The following is an 18,489-nucleotide window of genomic DNA, read 5'->3' on the forward strand; positions in this document are numbered from 1 at the left end:
CTCATGAGAGACGAGTTGACCAACAGGAGGTGAAGAGCTCTGACCCCCCCCACGCTCCCACCCGCGAGACACGAGAGAGAGCGAGAGAGAGAGAGTCCTCCCCAGACCTCGATGCTGCATGAAGGTGGAGTCTTTTGGGGGCAGAGAGAGTGAGAGGGAGAAAGAGGGGGAGATGCGAGCAGCAGTGCAACAGAAGAGGGTCGTTGGATTATTTGACGAGGGCCCACATTAACCAGCGTCGCTCCTCAAGTCTCAGTCGGTGTTTTTCCTCCTCGGAGTGAGATCTGAAAAAGGCTTTCCTGCAACGTGGAGCGCATCGCACAGGTAGATCTGGGGGTGTGCAGCTTCTTCTTTTTTTTGAGAGTGGGGATTCCACTGGAACTAAGGAATTTACGCATGACAAAACGTCTACCTGTATGAACTATATGAATAGTTTGTCCTTTTTTTCTCTCCTGGAAATACAAAGGTCACACTGGAGCAGCAGAGAACAGCATTTCTAATTTAGAACAAATGAGAAAACAGGAAGTGGAAAAGCAGGTGTGCTACTAAACAAAGTAATTGCTTTATTGTTTCTTTAATGTAGTCTTTCCAAAGATGTAAAGACATTAACCCTGAGCACAGAAACAGTGGAATAAACAAACAAGGACTTGGACAGTCTTTTACGCAGTCCATAACAGGGACATATAAGGTCTCCACTCAGTAATCCAGACTCTGCAGGAAGACCACTTTGCCCGGTCTGCCCGGTGTGGACGGCGGAGGGCTCTCCTGCCTGCCCTCCCAGCCTCACCTCGCCCCCAGCAGCATGTCCCTGGCTCTGAGGCTGCCTCTAGTCCTCCACACAGCACACTACCATGATCAGATGGGCTGCCGGAGGAAGTAAGGCCGCCTCTGCGTCGTCCTGCTCCGGAGCCGGGGTAGGGCCTCGATGTGGTCGTGGGACCGGCTCCAGGCTGAGGTTACCTTCAACGCTGCTGCCCCCCGCCCTGTCTCTGCCTTTCCTGGTTGCGGTGCTTTTTTTGTCCTTCTCCCTGCCCGGAGCGGCATGCCACCAGCTCCGCAGAGACAGGCCGAGACCCGCCAGCCTACGGACTCTCAGGCTTCCACTGAACGTTTCTGAGGTGGAGGTCATCTCCAGGACGAGGGCGACCTTGGGTCGGACAGGGGGGCCGCAGGGCCGGCACGTGCGCAGCTACAATCACCTCCAAGGGGACATGCGGAGGAGGAAGCTGTTCTCCTTCCAGAAGTTTTTCCTGAGGATCGACAAGAACGGAAAGGTCAACGGAACCAAGAGCAAGGATGACCCCCTCAGTAAGTAGCTCTAACGGTGTGGATGGGTGTACAAAAACAGGCCCCAAACTAAGCGAAACCTCATAGATGATCTCTGCCGTCACCTGAGTTAAATTAACAGGGCAGTTTTTACCTTTCCCGACAAGATTTCAATGCCTTGGTGAGTTTCACTTCTTTAAAAAAGCACGTGTTGATTGCTTCATGTCAGGGTCACTTATCTTTTATGTTTATTCTTTGGGATGAAAACAAACACAAAAAACACCACTGCAAATTTAAATCAGATTCCTCAGCACAAACCTTGACACAAAGATATCATTTAAATGAAACAAAGCTCTCCGTACATTTTTATCAGGAATTGGGAACATTTATTGCAAAAATATGTTAGACATACAAGAAATATGACATGGCGGTTGATGCATAACATTGGACAGTAAGACAGTGAGACAATGGACCACAAGACAAATAACATAGTGAAAGATTTTCAATTTACAATTCAAATCTTCAGTATGAAAGGCTATAGGATAATAGAATAATGTACTCCCCGCCTGGTGCAGCTCAGAGTGGATGAAGAAATCCCCGATTAGAGTTGTCTTTTTTGGTCTTTTTTTTAAAGCAAACATCTCGCCGATATCTCCCCTTTCCAAACACTCACACATGGCGATGGTAGCCCTCGGATGGCTTAAAAAAAGGAGCAGGGGCAGATAACGCGGCCATTATCATGCAGTCTTCACGGCCCTGGGTAAACAGCGCTGATAACAACAGGCCTTGGAGGTGGGGGTGGAAGGATATGCTCAGTGTCATCGAAGCTTTTACGCTCTCTCTGTCCCAGCATCTCCCAGCCGAGCTTCGTGTGTGTGCTGATATCAGCCGGCGGGCACTCACATGCTCCAGCGGGTGTGTGATCACATACAACAACACATGTGCTCGCTTATTCCCGCTCGCCTGCACATGCACACGCACGTGTATATATATATATATATATATATACATATATACCACATCCCTGTATGGGGAAGCCTTTAATGTTCTCCTTTTGGGAGAGCTAAAACCACCCGTTCAATCAAAGTGACTTTTAGGGGAGACAGAATGGCAGGGAGATACGTTTGTTTTGACAAGTTCACGACTTTATTTACACATGGTGACATGGCGATGCCTTTACTGCTGCCAGAGTCAGAGAGAACGAATAGGGTTCCCGCTGGAAACAAAAGACTAAGGTTCTTTAAGGAACCATTTTCCTAATGGGTAAAGGTGTACCATTCCCCACCATCCAAATAACTCAAACATGAATTAAGAACCTGCTAATATCCCAAAGACCCTCCAACAGTTCTTTAGACGGTAACGGTTCTTCCTCGAACCAAACAGCGTCCTTAAAAAAAATATTACTTGCATGTGTTTATTTTCTTTTTATGTACGTTTAGGAGACAATTTACCTCTCCTGTCTTTCATTTTTAAGAGAGTGTGGCCTCTTTGTGGAGCCGACTGGGAGTTGGGGGAGGGAGTGTGAAACACATAGGCAGCTCTCTCTAGAGGCACAAGTTCATGAATGACACCGGCTGAGCATCATTGTGGCCACATCAAAGCCTGTGCGTCTTCAGTATCAATGGTTGGTGCCATCAAAAAGCCGTGTCCCGAGGGGGGGGGGGGGGGGGGTCTGAGGCCACTGTGTGTGGATTATGTGCCCCTAGTATCAGGTTCTCACAGTAAAGGACACTACACAACAGCAGCTCGGGTCTGTGCTCTGGCCCCTGGGGGCTGGACTTGATCCCGGAGCCGACGTCCTTTGTAGAACCCTCGATAGTCCACTGAAGTTAGAAATGATCAAGTTGGCTGTTTTGTTTTTTCGACGAGTGGGGCACGATTCTCTTTTTCCTAGAGCCAGAAGTTGAAAGTTAAAGACACATTTGAAAAACAACCAAAAAAAAGGTATAAAGTCATCATCAGTTCGTTCCAAAGAGGTGTGTGGGACGTGGAGGATTTGCTGTCTGTGGCCTCTGCTGGGACCCCGGGCTCCCTGCCTGTTAGAAAGCCGGTATCCATGCCCCCTGCAGATTTTACAGGGATGCCAGCGCAAAACTGTCCCACATGGCTTTCCAACCCACTGGGAGTCTGTGCTGAGGTTAGAGAGGGAAGGAAGGGGGGGGGGGGGGTGCTAAAGTCAGCTAAGTAGCTGTGTCTGCGTGAACTTTTGCAGCTCAGTTCAATACTGCTAAGTAGGGCAAAGGATTGGCGGTAAAAGGGTTTTGGCGGTTAACCGCGGCTGTGGCGGTGCGAGAGGGAAACATTGTGTGTCTGTGTGTGTGTCGGGAAAACCGCGGTTGTGTTTTCTGTGCTACAGACGGCCGGCCTTGTGTGCGAGAAGCTTCTGGATGTGAATCTATGATTGTGTGTGGAAGTGTAAGTAAGAAAAGTAAGAAAGGTTTATGGAGGCTTGAGGAAAAGAGATGTACAGCTTCCCTCTGAGGAGTGTTGAAAATTGAAAAATGTTCATCCTTATTTATTTGTCATCTTTTGCAACTCCTGACCGTTTTTTTTAAAGGAGTGAAGCAAGAAGGAGAAGCAAAACAGCTCTGAGGCAGTTTTTTTTTGGCATCCCACTGTGAGTGTGCGGGGGGCCACCTTTAATTCTTAAATTCTCCCCGGCGTGGAGTACAACCCACGCACCATTCGCTGTTGTAACTCCAAGCAAAAGCGTATCGAGCAGGCCGAAAGCAAAGCATGGCGTGCAAAAAGAACAGACTGCACCCCGTGAGCGTGTACACACACATGTGTGTACATACGACCCCCGTCTCGCCCTTGCCTCCGGTGGCTGACTTTGATCAGTGATCATTACAGCCTTACTAATCCTCGCCCCACCCCCGGTCTCACTGTCATGGCTCCTCTGTCCTCCTCTGTTCTCCCGCCTTTCATCCCTCCATGTTTACAGAGCAGTCAGAGGACCGCCGTGGATTGTCTTACATCCCCGCTCCGTACACCGACACCCGATCCTATAAAAGAAACAGCAGCTTCTCAGATCTTCAATGGCCGTCGTGTCACAGTCCCCCCCCCCCAAAAAAAAACCAGCCCGCCTTTGGACGCTTCAGACCTCCTCGCCGCCCCGAGGTGCCACCTTTTGAACTGGAAAAACGATACGCTCGAGCCAGGAGAGGAAGGTGCTGTGTCTTTAAGAGAGGGGGGGGGGGGGATGTGGAGGGTGTTCTTCAACCTGGAGCACACCTGCACGGCCACCGTGTCCGCTCACGGCACAGGCTTTGCGGCCTCAGAACCCCCCCGTCCCGCCCCCGGAGCCACCGGAGAGCTGCTCTGACAGCAGAGCGACCCGCCACACAAACAGTCATCAGACAGAGGGGAGGGGGGGGGCTCATCTGATCAAAGGATGTTGACAACTCTCTTTCAAAAAACTTCACACCCCCACGCTGAAGGGTGTGTCTGAATGTGTGCGTAATAACAATAGCTCACAGGAAGTGGGGGAGAGGAAGTCGGGGAGGGAGGGGGTATGAAATCAAACATGCCATGGGAACAGGGGAGGTTAACTCACACACATCACACATCTACACACACTCTATCACACACACACACACACATAGGACGAGAGCGGTTTTGTGGTCAAAGGACACATTAGGAAGTTATATCTCTCCGACCTCTGATACCGGGACAAATAAACACAGCTGTCTGAGGCACAGGAATGCCCTTGTTAACAGGGGTATAAATTAGCCCTTCGAACAGCCTGAGTGTGTGTGTGTGTGTGTGTGTGTGTGTGTGTGTGTGTGTGTGTGTGTGTGCGTGTGTGTGAGGAGCCCAGATCGCTCGCGTAGGCATTCAATCCCAAAGGGGGCATAAACAACCAGAGAGGATCGTTGTCCACTTATTCCCTCTCAACCTAAACAACCTGCACAGCTGGGATTCGTTCCACAGGTGTAAGCTGTAAAGTAGCTGTACAATATCCAGGAACAATACGCAGAGTTCCCATAACCACGTGTGCCCACGTGGGCATGCAATACAGCATGTACTGTAAAAAACACTTTGAAGGACGTGTGCAAAATGACAGCTCAGGTGCATCGACGTGAACTGTCTTTCTTCTGGATCCCTCAGGTATTCTGGAAATCACATCGGTGGAGGTCGGAGTGGTGGCCATCAAAGGGCTGAACAGTAACTACTATCTGGCTATCAGCAGAAGAGGAGAGCTGTACGGAGCGGTGAGTATCCGGGGTCAAGGGGTCAATGGTGATGCACCAGACAGAGAGAGATGGATGTAGTGTTGGACTCTCCTGTCCTTATCAAAAGGAGGCCTTATCTTCTGTGTCTGCCGGGTCACTGCGAGCATGCAATCTAGATGAAGGTTTGGGGCGTGAGCACGCTATACCATGAGCAGCGCCATCAAACCCCACCCGTGCTTGGCCTCACTCTAAACATCTTCTCGTTGCAGAGGGAGTTCGGCGTCGACTGCACCCTGAAGGAGCGCATTGAGGAGAACGGCTACAACACGTACGCGTCGGCCGAGTGGAGGAACAAGAAGAGGCAGATGTTCGTGGGCCTGAACGTCCACGGGAAGCCGCTGAGGGGGAAGAGGACGCGCAGGAAGAACATGGCCACCCACTTCCTCCCGATTATGCCGTGAAACTTTGAGGACTGACTAGAGGAGGAGGAGGAGGAGGAGGAGGAGGAGGAGGAGGAGGAGGAGGGGGAGGAGGACATTCAGCACTGGACAGAGACTTTTCGAAAGTGGAAGAAGAAAAAAAGCTGTAAAATAAAAAGGACATTTGCTGAGAAATCTCTCATTTGGAAACGAGGCACTAACACTGTTACGTAAAAACACTGTTACGTGAAAACAACATATATATATATATATGTATGTATATACAGCTCTGCTGCTGGTTGAGACTTTATTTTGGTGGGAGATGATGACATCTGTGTTTTCTTTGGCACGGAGATGCAATATTTATCCTTTTTTTCTTTCTGTGCCAAACAGTTTGCAACTGGACTATAAGTCTGTAATGTGGACGACGCAGAGGGTAGTCGTTATTCTCCTGTGAGACAATCTGCAGCAGAGAAAGGGAACCTGACGGGATGGTTGAAACGATCGGTCCGTCCGTCACCACAGCATGAAACAATAGCGCGGGCGACACATTTAACCACTGCGTTTTGGCTGTATTGTAACGATTTATTTATTTTGTGAAGTATTTAACTGGCGGGGAACACTTACAAGGCAGGCATTCCTTTGCATTCGCTACTTTTTATAGGAACTCTATCACGTGGAAATAAAATACAGTTTTCTCCTCTGCGGCGAAGCCGTCTCACTTCCTCAGGACAACAGAAAAGTGCCTTCGCTGGAGCGGAGTGCTTTCTCACGGGTAGTGAGAGACGCTGGCGAGCATTCAGGTCACGGTGAGTCTTATCTCTGCAACGAGACTGGACCAAAAGGCAGCTAGCCAGATCTTCCATGTGGCAACCATTGCACTAAGCATTAGTTCCTGGGGGCAGCTTCCTGGATGTGGCCTAGGATGCTGACAGAATTTCCTAATACCAGCGGATAACTGCAGAGCTGCAGCAGCAGCAACGATGCTGATAGCACAACGTGTGTGTGCATCACTACTGCTCAATATGGTTCTGCAGGGGGCTTATAAAGGGAGGCATCGGAGCGTTTGTGTGGGTGGTGGCATAAAATGTGAGTGACAGACACAACCTGTGTCTGACCACCCACTTCATTCAGTAATCATCTGCAAACACACTAATCAATGACAGCTGCCTATGCGGGATCAAAAGAGACGCATGGAGAACATTAACACCACAGGCTTCATTCCGGGCCTCTTGTTCCGCTCAAGCCCCGCCTCTCCGGACGACACGTCACAAGGCGAGTGGGCGTGGAACAAGTCGGGGAGAGCCGACGGGAAGCTGGGGTGGTGGGGAGGCGCTTTGAATCATCCCAAACTGTCATCCAGTGACTCCAGATGGGAAACAATAAAGCGTCCAGACAGCATGGGCCCCGTGCCATGGGGTTGTCCTTTAACGGCTGCTCGAGGAATCCCCCCGACCAATGGTTGATGTGGAGGAATGCCACGTGCATCCCCCGTCAGGGTCAGCAAGCAACATGTGGAATACAGTTTCACTAGCGTTTCTCAAGTAATATTATGGAACAGGGCCAGGAATCAGTCTACCAGAGAGAGTCTGTGCATTTCTAGTAAAAGGAATTCTCTGTGGCATAATGTGAGCCAGCTTTGGGAAACAAGTGGAAAAGGACTGCAGGCTGAAATAAGTAATGAAGACTTAGACTTAGACTAGAGGTCTGGTGCAACACATGTTGGTAGTGGGCAGCTACCGAGAGAGAAGAGGTTTCACAGGTCCACAATCTTAAATATGTCCTTCCATATTTTAGATCGGTGTGAGGGCTTTGAACACATGAGCTAAGATTGCAAACACTTGTTACCTTTATTTATTTATTCTGCAAAATGTTCACACCTTAAGCAAAACTTTCACACCAAGGCAAACAACAGATAATTGTTTAAAAGCTAAATCGATGCAAAAATAGAAATCAAAAGTTTAATGTTTCTCTATCCAGAATTGCCATCAGTGTGAGATAAGAAACTGAAAAAAACTTGAACTGCACTTGAATAAGTGAATAAATAAATATAATGGGATCAGATTAGATTTAATTTCTTTTTAAGGGGGCTGCTGTTTTGAAATTATGACATATTGTAATTGTCATACTGCATTTTGAAATAAACTTATATAAACTAATTCGAGCACCTAAACCAGTTAACTGCTTATTCACACACATACAATATATGATGAGTGAATATAAGAGTGCTATAAAATCTTTCTAGTAATATTTCTGTACTCTTAGGGATAGTAAGAAAATTATTAGGGTGGTGAGGGTTATATTTTTATATGTATTATATATATTCATAAAAAGTAATAGATAATAATACTAAAATTTAAAAAAGCACATTGGACACTTATTCCTCTAAATGAAAGCCTTGATCTGGGTGGAAAATAAATTAAAAGACCCTCGTCGATAAAAGAAGAATATATAGTTTTTGTACTCGTGTAGAAAATTATAAATGCAGGATTGTGACGTATAATGTTATATATACAATTTGTCACCTATTTCCTCTCGGCACAGCGCAGCGTCGATGGCTGCGTTTCCACCCCTCGCCACCAGGGGGAGACACTTATATTCTAATATCAAACACTGCCATGGATAACCAGCTACAACGAGTTTGTTGTTGAAGGAAGTGGCCAAAAATAAGTTGTGTGTACACTGGTGTCGGTCGCCTGTTTGGGGAAAAAGCCGATCATGAAAGAGAGATAAGGCGTGTTTTGGTGTAATAAAACACAAGCAACGGCTGCTGCGCAAAACAAAAACCAGTGAAGCTCATTTCTCCGCCTGTGTACTCTGATGCTGCTTTGAGAATTAGGCGAGCAGCCATGGACGAGAGTTTTGACCGAGCTCCAGGGGCGGGCAGAAGCCGAAATTTCGTTGCGGACCCCGGGCTCGCTGGTAACGTCGGGGACAGCGGTGACCCCAAAGCTACACTCTTCAACCAAAGGGAACCGCTGAGGCAGCCGCGCACCTTGCCACCTTTTGCCGAGAACAACCTTGGCGCGGCCGACGTCATGGTTGCTGGAGGTAGGGAGCTCTCTGCTAGCTAACAACTGAGCTAACAGCTACGGTTAACTTAACGTTAGTTCTCTAACGTTAGCTAACGTCGCTTCCGGGCTCGATTTCATTCCACAATAGATGACAAGTTACGGGACAAACGGAATTTGGCTGACTTGAATAGAGAAGAAGAAGACCGTCCGACCGAGAAGAGTCTGTAATAAGCGAACTATCAGCTACTCGTTTATGGATCTGCGGCGTGATTAGCTGCTAAGTAGCATTGCTGTTAGCTAGCCTCAGTGTTTTGGCGTCGCGGGCTGCACCTGTTGGGATTGTTATTTCACGTGAGGTAACGCAACTTCTATTAAAAAAAAAGCTCCCGCTCAGGTGTCACATGGCTAGTTACGTGCGTCACTTAAAGCTGTGTTACGCAACTACAACTTTAGAGAGTTAACCGTTAACATTAACTCAACGTTGTCTTTAGATAACCTAACGGCAGCTAACGCACAGCAAAGAAGACTAAATAACTTTAGACAATAACTAAATTATTGAAGTAAAGTGAGACGGTTCACTGCGTAAGTAGACGTTTTAAAGTATTCTATGCATCTGAATGGTGCGCTTTATGAAAACGAGTCTGTTTTCTTCCTCAATTTGAGGGCCTTTTGTGGTCTTTCACTAGAGGACATTGTCTCTGAATAGTCAGTCATGGCCAAAACCACGTGATTATACAGAGCGGTCAGAAACCACATGCTTCTAGTACCAACAAATATTTGTGGGAAATGTATTGTAATTTATGCATTTCCCTCTGGAGAATAAAAACCAACTGACTACATCACCACCCCAACGTAACTTGGTTTGTTCTACTAAACTGTACTTTATAAGCACTGCAGGTATTTGATTTCACAGCAGTGTTCTCTTAAAAGGCAACAGAGACTGACAATGCCTTTCTTGTTCATTTGTTCTTTGATCAGATTTTAAAAGACAGAGCAAACCCCAACAAAGTATCAATGCCAACACCACGTCTGCCTCGAGAGGTTTTAACCAAGTGGACTCTGTGGTCAAGTCATCGAATCTGTCAGCCAGCGCCCCAGAGTTTGTCCCCTCTGCAGTCAACGCGTATGAGGTGGGTAGAAGTAGTAGAAACTTTTTTTAGCAATATCATATTGTTATGGTTCTCTTCACTCCCAATGTTGGTTTCGGCAGTGGCGCCGACATTGACAGGTGGCAGGTTCCTTTTTTAGAATGCCCAGTACAGCATGGATACGCAAATCCTGTGTAAACAAGTATCTAAGTATCTAACTATGGGTTTTGCCACTGAAGACTTGAGCCAAGTTGGAAAACGTAGTGGTTTTGATCGTATTTAAAACACACGTTTTCCTGAGACCAAGAGGGAAAATCCACTGCTATGAAACATATCTATGTTGATCGGATGCTCTGATTCAGAGTGGCATTGTAACAACAGATGAACGTATGTGGTGACCGTGCATGCTGAAAATAAATAAATTGAGAACCGGTTTTCCAGTGGAGTACCTAAATACGTCCCATAGATTAGTCAGATCGGCTGCGGTAGGTTATTAAAACATTGGCCAAATGACCAGTTTCAAGCTGCGAGCAAACAATGAGCAAATACAGAATCCATTTATCTTAATTTCTCACACCTTTTCATTTAGGCAAAGGAGGAAATTGCCGTGATAAGAGATAAATCACTATTTAAGACGCTGTGCTACTTTGAAGTGGCTGTGTTCTGATCATTTCTCAATCAAGTTTAAAACCATTTACGAGATTTGCATTTAGATGAGGAGAAGGGTCCATGCCGCAAAATGCCGTTGTGAGATCGGTATACAGTAATCCCTCGTTTATCGCGGGGGTTACGTTCCGAAAATGACCCGCGATAAGTGAAATCCGCGAAATAGAAAACTTTTTTTTTTTTTACAATTAGCAACTATTACATGTATACAAATACAGTGACTCGCGTGTAGGCCGTTTCACTGCTCTTCAGACTGGGCCGCTGCATCCTGACTGCGCTCTGCAGTGTTCTCTTCTTCTGAAGCCCGCGGTGCAGGTGTGTTTGTTCGGGAGAAGAACATAGTGATAGGCAGCTGTTGTCGCTCTTTTTTCTTCTTTGCAAAAAGATCCTTGTACACCGACATGCCACCATCGATTACGTTGGAGAACTGTAATGAACGGCTCGGGAGTGAGTTTTTAGCGAATCAGAATGCAGAGCACAATGCACCAAAAAAAAAAAAAATGCAATATGAAAATCCGCGAAATAGCGAATCCGCGATAAGTGAACCGCGAAGTGGCGAGGGATCACTGTATACCGAAAAGGGAACCTGCTACTTTTCAATCTTGGTGTCACTCCTTTAAGGGGAACTGTAGCCGTCCACCAATTTCCTTCAAAAATGCAATTGATTGTGTATTTTTTGTGATTTCAAATAAAAATGTTTATAGGACCCCTCGTTTTATGATGACAACGAAGGCTATTACGATGAGCAAACTTTGGCTGAAACAGTGGCAGACTTCCTTGGCCACCTGAGCTCCTCACCCGGGTCCTTTGAGTCGGATGTGGAGGCCATTACTGCCATGCTCAACTCCTGGGTTACCACCGAAGAACTGTTGAACGAGCTGGTGGAACTGATCTACACACAGGTATATAAAATAGTACCATATTAAACATGACCTGTGTTAAATATAAAGATGCCTGCTGCTGATGAAACACCACTTTTCTTTGCAGTCTACTGCCATTCCCAACTTTGCTTACACTGGGGCGAGGCTGTGTAACTACCTGTCCCATCATCTCCTTGTCAGTCCCAGAAGCGGTAACTTTCGTCAGCTCCTACTCAAAAGGTGATATATATTTCTTTCTGGTTTAGGGGTAGGACCATGGATCCCCTCTGCCTTTTGTGAACTACATATTTTGGGCTGTTCGAAAAAGCTAACAGCAGTACAAAATGCTGGTATCACACATGCAGTAGTGGTAGAAATATGTTTTACATTAGTAAGGAGGAAACTGTTGTCTGCTGCAGATGTCAAACCGAATTTATACAGAGGGATGCAGCAGTTAGAGGAGATGCCGAGACCCAGAAGAAATTCCACTCCTTCGTGCTCTTTCTAGGGGAGCTCTATCTTAACCTGGAGGTAAGATGTTGCATTATGTTATCCTTCCTACGGTTGTATTTATGGAATCAATTTGTTGACTTCCGTTGTTGGGGGGCTACATGCTGCCCTAGTGGCATGGAGGGAGACACTCGCTGTAAGCCTCCGGAGTAAATTCATTTTGAAATAGCAATGGCAACCAGGAAAACGTCATCACTCCAAATCCTCATCCCTCAGTTAGTCAGGGACAGACTTAGGTGTTTATAGAGCTGGCCCCCCTCCCCATCAAAACAGCCAAACTATATCCACTTTATTTGTGGTTGTGGCACTCACCGTGTCACACATGTTTGTAGTTGGTATGCCTCCTTGAATGTTGGTGCTGCACTTCATTTGTCCATATTTATTTGTTTTTTTTTTAGGTAAAGAGCTCAAAAGGACCTCCAAACAGAGCAGATATCCTCCTTGATGCTCTGAAAGACCTGATGAGCAGTCTGTTCTCCAAGCCTGTGGATGCAAATCTCATCTGTGCCGTCAAACTGCTCAAGGTTTCCGATCTCAGAGTATTTTACAGACGTGTGGGCAGCTCTTACTTTTCAGACGGGTAATCAAGATTTCACCGTTTCAATTTGCAGCTAACTGGCTCCATCCTGGATGATGCCTGGAAAGAGAGGGGGAAACCGCACATGGAAGAACTGATCCAAAGAATAGAAACTATTCTACTGGATGCCACCTGCAGCCGGTCTGTATACCAATATGCTCTTTTGTCTGCAACTGCTATTTAGGGCCTATGCCAAAGGTAACTTTTAGATAAGAGGTTTGAAACGCTCCAGGATGCCGGAAATGTCTCCAGTGTCGAAGACAATCGTACATCAAAAGCCTTTGCAAGAACAGAAATAAAACTGTTGTTGCACCTGACCGATGAATCCAATGTGTAGTAATGTTGCGCGTTAAATCAATACTGAAACGGTAGAGAGGTGTGTTAAAAAAGCAGGAACAAGCTGGTAAAAAAGGGAACCATACAGATGTTTATCTAATACTTAAAGATAAATATACTAGTATCGTAAGTATCAGGTCTCACGATATTTATGGCAGGTATTATATCAAAGTCATAATTTTGGTATCAGGACATCACTACTGTGTAGCATAAGGTTTTAGCCTTTTAACAAACATGGAAAGTGTATCATCATTCAAAAGTCTGCCATAAACTGGCTGAGGCAGAAGAGCAAACTGGGGGGGAAACTCCTTGACGCGGGTGCTTTTTGTCTTTAGGGATGTCAGACAGATGCTACTGAAACTGGTGGAGTTGAGATCGAGCGACTGGGGCAGAGTCCGCGCTGCCGCAGCGGCCAGCAACGCCACGCCAGACAACGACCCCAACTACTTCATGGTGAGTGTCCACAACATCGTAATTCAACTCTATAGCCACTGTTATTTTCTGCCTACATTTGTTTTCCACGGAATTTGTTTTTGATCCTCTCAGAATGAACCTACATTCTACACAGAAGATGGGACTCCTTTCACAGCTGCAGACCCAGGTGAGTCGAGGTGGCTGGGTCCGGGCGATCAACCGGGGAAACTCTGGGGATAAATGTACATGTGAACTGGACATACCACCAAAATATAATGTCTGAAATCAACAATTCTTCTTCCTGCGACATCTTATTGTTAGGACTGTCAATAGAACAAACTGAGTTAACTAATTAATCTGTCCGTTTACATTAATTAATCTAGATTAATCGCAATAAAAAGTTTGTTTTTCTAAGGCTTTAGAAGAAAGCCTAAAGTATGTTGCGCCTTCGTTAGTTTTACTTCCAATGCAAAAAGCTCTCTTATCTACCATCTCAGCCCTACTTATTATATGCAGCTGTGTTTTTACAAGTAACTATTTGGAATTTGGCCTTTTCCGTAAAGAATGAATCTAGTTTTATAAATGGAAGTTGTTTACCTTGATGTTAAATAAAAAAATGAATAGATTTCCCGATAAATGGACAATTTATGATTGTTGCAGACATTATAAATGGATACTGCAATATGAAGCAGTATGCAGGGAGAATTTTGAATTCATGTAAAAGAGAATGTTTTTCTCAAATAAATAATTTTGAAATTTACGAGAATTAGGATTCCCTAAATTGTATGCGTTATCAATCACGTGCACCTCATGTACCTCAGCCAATCAAATATGTGTAGCCTGACAACACACAGGCGAGAAGGGCCGAGGTGTTGGAGAATATCAGGGTCAAAGGAGTTGTTTCACATGGCGTTCTCCAAAAATAGAAACATGGTCAGCGAGACCAAAGCCTCCAGCCAACGTTCCTTCTCCCCACGGGAAGTTCCAACCCAGTTTGACTTTTCTTTTCAATTCATTTTGTATAGCCCAAAATCGCAAGTTACAAATTTGCCTCAGAGGGCTTTACAGTCTGTACACATGCAACATCCTCTGTCCCGAAACCCTCACGTCGGCACAGGAAAAAGTCTCCTAATTCTATTCTTGATTTAACAGGGAGCCAGTGCAGAGAAGCTAATACAGGAGTAATATGATCCCTTTTCTTAGTTCTGGAATCTTATGTGTTCAAGGGAGGCCGTGGTGGTTATTATATATGGTGAGGGGGAGCGGAGCGTCACTACGAGACGTAGCACAAACCTTTGAGCGGTCGTACCTGCTCGCATCCGAGAAGAAGACGCGGCATGCACGATTTCTCTTATTAGATGCCGAGGTGTCCAGTAACGAAGTACAAATACTTTGTGCCTTACTTAAGTAGACATTTGGGGTATCGTATACCGTATCTTCAGAACGGCATAGGCCAATCTTAGTTGGGTATTTAGCGACATGGACTCTCCTCCTGAGTATCTTCATGGTTTGCCGTCATTTTTTTTCTAACTTTATTGAGGATCTGGTACAATAAGGCGACTTGCAAATAGCCCAGCGTATTAAATAAAGTTGTGTGTCTTAAGGCTGGCGCATGCTTCTGCGTCGTTGCGTCGACGCACTCGTTTCAATTCATGATTCTAAAAGTCTTGCGTGTGTTGCAGATCAATTCACCGCCAGAACAACAGGCGGAGTAACGTGTTTTTGTTGAAGACGACCTAGAGAGTCACGTCTATTTATTTGTTTGTTTATTGATTTATCATAGACTTTATTGCCCCGTGCATCGCCACTGCTGCTTTTCATCGCGGACACATTTGTCCCGTATTTTCCTCCACAACTTTGTGCACCTCTCGACTGGCAAACTGACGTTTGCGGCGATCTCCCTTCCTGAATCCAACCCGCTTCTACAACCCGCCAATGACGGCTTGTATAAGCGGTCATATTTACGCATTTCTTTCCTGACAAAAGATCTTAAATCTGATCCGTTCTCTCGTAAACATTCTTCGTTTTAATAATGGCGGTATTGGGCTATGAAAGCGGAAATGTGAGACTCCGTAAAGGACGTAGTTAGCGGACCAATCGCAGCCTGGTGCGCTGCGGGAGGCTTGCGTCGACGGAAGCCTAGAAAAATGGGTCGACACACGCAAGGACGCAAGGAGGTATGAAAAGGCACGCAAGGGACACGCAAGGGGGTCTGCGTTGCTCTGAAAACGCAGAAGCATAAACTAGGCTTTAATGCAAGGCTTTAGAAATGAACACAAAGGGATTCTGTATTTGCTCATAAAGCCTGAAAAAACGTGTTATTTGGCCAATGTTTTGATAACCGACCGCTGCCAGTTCAGTGTTTCCCACCATTATAACGGGTGTGCGCCCCCCTAGTAAACCTGGGGGAGACACTGTAGTCTACCTAATCAATGGTAACAATGTGTGTGTGTGTGTGTGTGTGTGTGTGTGTGTGTGTGTGTGTGTGTGTGTGTGTGTGTGTGTGTGTGTGTGTGTGTGTGTGTGTGTGTGTGTGTGTGTGTGTGTGTGTGTGTGTGTGTGTGTGTACGTCCTCCGACTCGTGTCATTTATTTGTTTATTATGTAGCATGCGGGTCGATACATCTGTCCCTCTATTGTTTTAGCGTTGCCTCACACATTAAGAGTTTGTCCGTAATGGAATTTTTTCCCCCTTACAATACTTTTATACTTTTAAGTAGTTTTTAAACCAGTACGTTTATACTTTTGAGTAAAAATCTCTACAGAACCATAGTATCTATACTATAATGTATCTATACTGCTTGAGTAATGAATGTGAATACTTTTGACACTTGATTAGATGAGAATGATGAGAAGAAAATAAGACGGGGGCTTTTTTGGCTGACATCACTTCACATCTGAATTTAACGCTTCTTTCTAACATCTTAAGATATCCCTTTTTCAAAAGCTTTTGTATTAAATTTATCCTTACATTAAACCCTTATTTTAATACAAAATAGAGAAACTGGTTCTTTCTTTCTTTTATTTATTAAATGTAATCTTCTACAATCAGCTGTTGACTTCATACACACGTTAATACAACTGTAAGCTACTTCAATAGTGATTGGCTTAAATCCAAGTAGACATAGTTGTGATTCCGACCATTTTGCATCAGGAAATTCTCTCTAAGTAGAACTTTTATAGAATATCCCATATATCATTTTAGAATAATTGCTATAAATTTGCATCTTTGCTTGACCCTTCTCAGAATTTGAATTCATGCTGTAGAAACGGCATTTCTTTCCTTTTGAATGACGAAAGAAAAGTCACTGTGTTGTCAAACTCTCTGCTTTTTACAGATTACGCTGAGAAATATCAAGAGATCCTGGACCGGCAGGAATATTTCAACGATCTTGATGGAGAAAATGGAAATGAAAGTGAAATGTAAGTACATATAACTGGGGAGACACAACAGACATGGGTCATCTAGGCTGGTTCCGAGCTCACAGGCGCTTGTTGATGCTTGTTGCCATTGTATACATCTGAAACTATAATCCGAGTGAGATCGTTGTGATAGTTTATTCACATTCAATCATTTTACGCTGAGGACATTACTGACACAGTTTGATTTTTGCTTTACGTTTTTTTTTTATATTATGTAATTTATTTGGGCTGACGGGCCAGAAAAGTTGAAACCGTAAAACCTGGATGCTTGTTAAGCATTATTTGCTCATGTTGCACTTTAAGGGTGTTATAATCTGATGCTGCCGTAATTCTGTGGGTCACCCTGCACCACAGTATGGTTTATATTGGACCCAAAACCTGTAAAAATTGAACCTGCAGCCCCATGCTGGTGCATCCCTGCTCATGTGACTGCATAACAACTTCACCTATGGGCTCCTGCGCTTGCTGAATGCGTTTGAGCGGCTCACAATGCAGCGGTGCCAGCCCTCGCCTCCAATTCGGTTTAGGCAGCAGTTGGGTGTAAAAGAGGGCTCTGCTTTCTGTCTCTCACACCTGTGAGATTGTCAACTACTTACACCCGAGCCATTCGTCTTAAAGGTCTAACAAATCACTCTGTTTTGTTCACAGATACGACTCCGAAGACGAGATGGAGCCCGAGATCGAAGCAGCCTTTGAAACTTTTTGTTTGGAGACAGAGCGGAAGCGGCAGCAATGAGGCGAGGAGTGAGAATGCGAGAAAGGACTGGCGTGCCCTCTACTTGCTGTAAAGTTACAAAATTTAACTAGCATCCGATAGGTTCAAACTTGGTTTTATTGCAAACAAGCATTTTGAACAAAAAATGTTCATAGTTGCACATCCAACAGTTTCTGCAGTTGGAGTCGATTTAGAGAGTGGGAATAATCGACAGTTGGTTTATTCTTAAAAAAAAAAAAAAAAAAAGAAGAAGAAGAAGAAAAAAAAATCTGGTATTTTTCTTTTTGCTTTTAATATTTGACATTAAAGTTGTTTGTTTTTAATTATTTCAGAAACATATTTTGCTTAAACTAAATGCCAAGAGGGAAATGGCGTGCTGTGTTTATTTTTTCAGATCTTTTCTGAAAGGCAGATTCCTCCGGCGAGTGTACAATATGTGAAATACTAATTAATGCTCCATGCATTAATATGCTATTAATGCATTAGTACCGGCGAGAAAACTCAAGGTACCATCTTCATATAAAATGCGGTTTCCTTCTTCCATTCATGAAGCACGTCATCATCTCGACTGGTGATTGCCATTATTCAACACAATATTCAAAGCTATTCACCTGTTCATCTAGCTGCAGTTTATTGAGGCGGTCAGAAACAGACACACCTTCGTTTATGGGGCTAAAGTCAACATAAAAAATAAAAAAGGCTTTTTTCTGTAATTGAGAGAGAACCCTCAGTCATTGAGATGTTATGGAAGACTGTTGCCCAGCGATCCATGAAGCTCAAACAAAGGAATGTTTTATAAGTTGTAAATATTATTTATGGTATTGTGTGCCTGCAATAAATTCTTTATAATGTCTGATTGTATTTTACTTTGAGCGTTGAAGGCTGAAGGAGACTGAAGTCGAGGTCCACTTTCATTTAATTGTAGCGATCAGTTTATTACATTTTTTTTGTGTCAGTCAGGGAACCTGGGCTCTGTTGATGAGCCCGACTGCCAACGGGAAGAAGCTGTTCGTGTGGCGGGAGGTCT

At 44.9% G+C, this 18,489-nt stretch overlaps 2 protein-coding genes across 2 annotated transcripts; both read left to right on the forward strand.

The window, feature by feature from the left end:
- The first annotated feature begins 136 nt into the window (after window positions 1–136).
- LOC120830569 (fibroblast growth factor 10) lies at window positions 137–6,565 on the forward strand. Its single transcript, XM_040195302.2, has 3 exons — window positions 137–1,308; window positions 5,377–5,480; window positions 5,711–6,565. Exons 1-3 carry the CDS (start codon window positions 852–854, stop codon window positions 5,900–5,902), a joined length of 753 nt encoding a protein of 250 aa, XP_040051236.2. The 5' UTR covers window positions 137–851; the 3' UTR covers window positions 5,903–6,565.
- Window positions 6,566–8,397: 1,832 nt separating this feature from the next.
- paip1 (poly(A) binding protein interacting protein 1) lies at window positions 8,398–18,315 on the forward strand. Its single transcript, XM_040196121.2, has 11 exons — window positions 8,398–8,911; window positions 9,853–10,004; window positions 11,333–11,530; window positions 11,616–11,728; window positions 11,908–12,019; window positions 12,397–12,522; window positions 12,610–12,716; window positions 13,247–13,364; window positions 13,458–13,512; window positions 16,663–16,747; window positions 17,396–18,315. The coding sequence occupies exons 1-11, from the start codon at window positions 8,710–8,712 to the stop codon at window positions 17,481–17,483; spliced, it is 1,356 nt and encodes a 451-aa protein (XP_040052055.1). The 5' UTR covers window positions 8,398–8,709; the 3' UTR covers window positions 17,484–18,315.
- The last annotated feature ends 174 nt before the right edge of the window (window positions 18,316–18,489 follow it).

The sequence above is a fragment of the Gasterosteus aculeatus genome, chromosome 13, assembly GCF_964276395.1.
Source record: "Gasterosteus aculeatus chromosome 13, fGasAcu3.hap1.1, whole genome shotgun sequence".
Lineage (NCBI taxonomy): Eukaryota > Metazoa > Chordata > Actinopteri > Perciformes > Gasterosteidae > Gasterosteus > Gasterosteus aculeatus.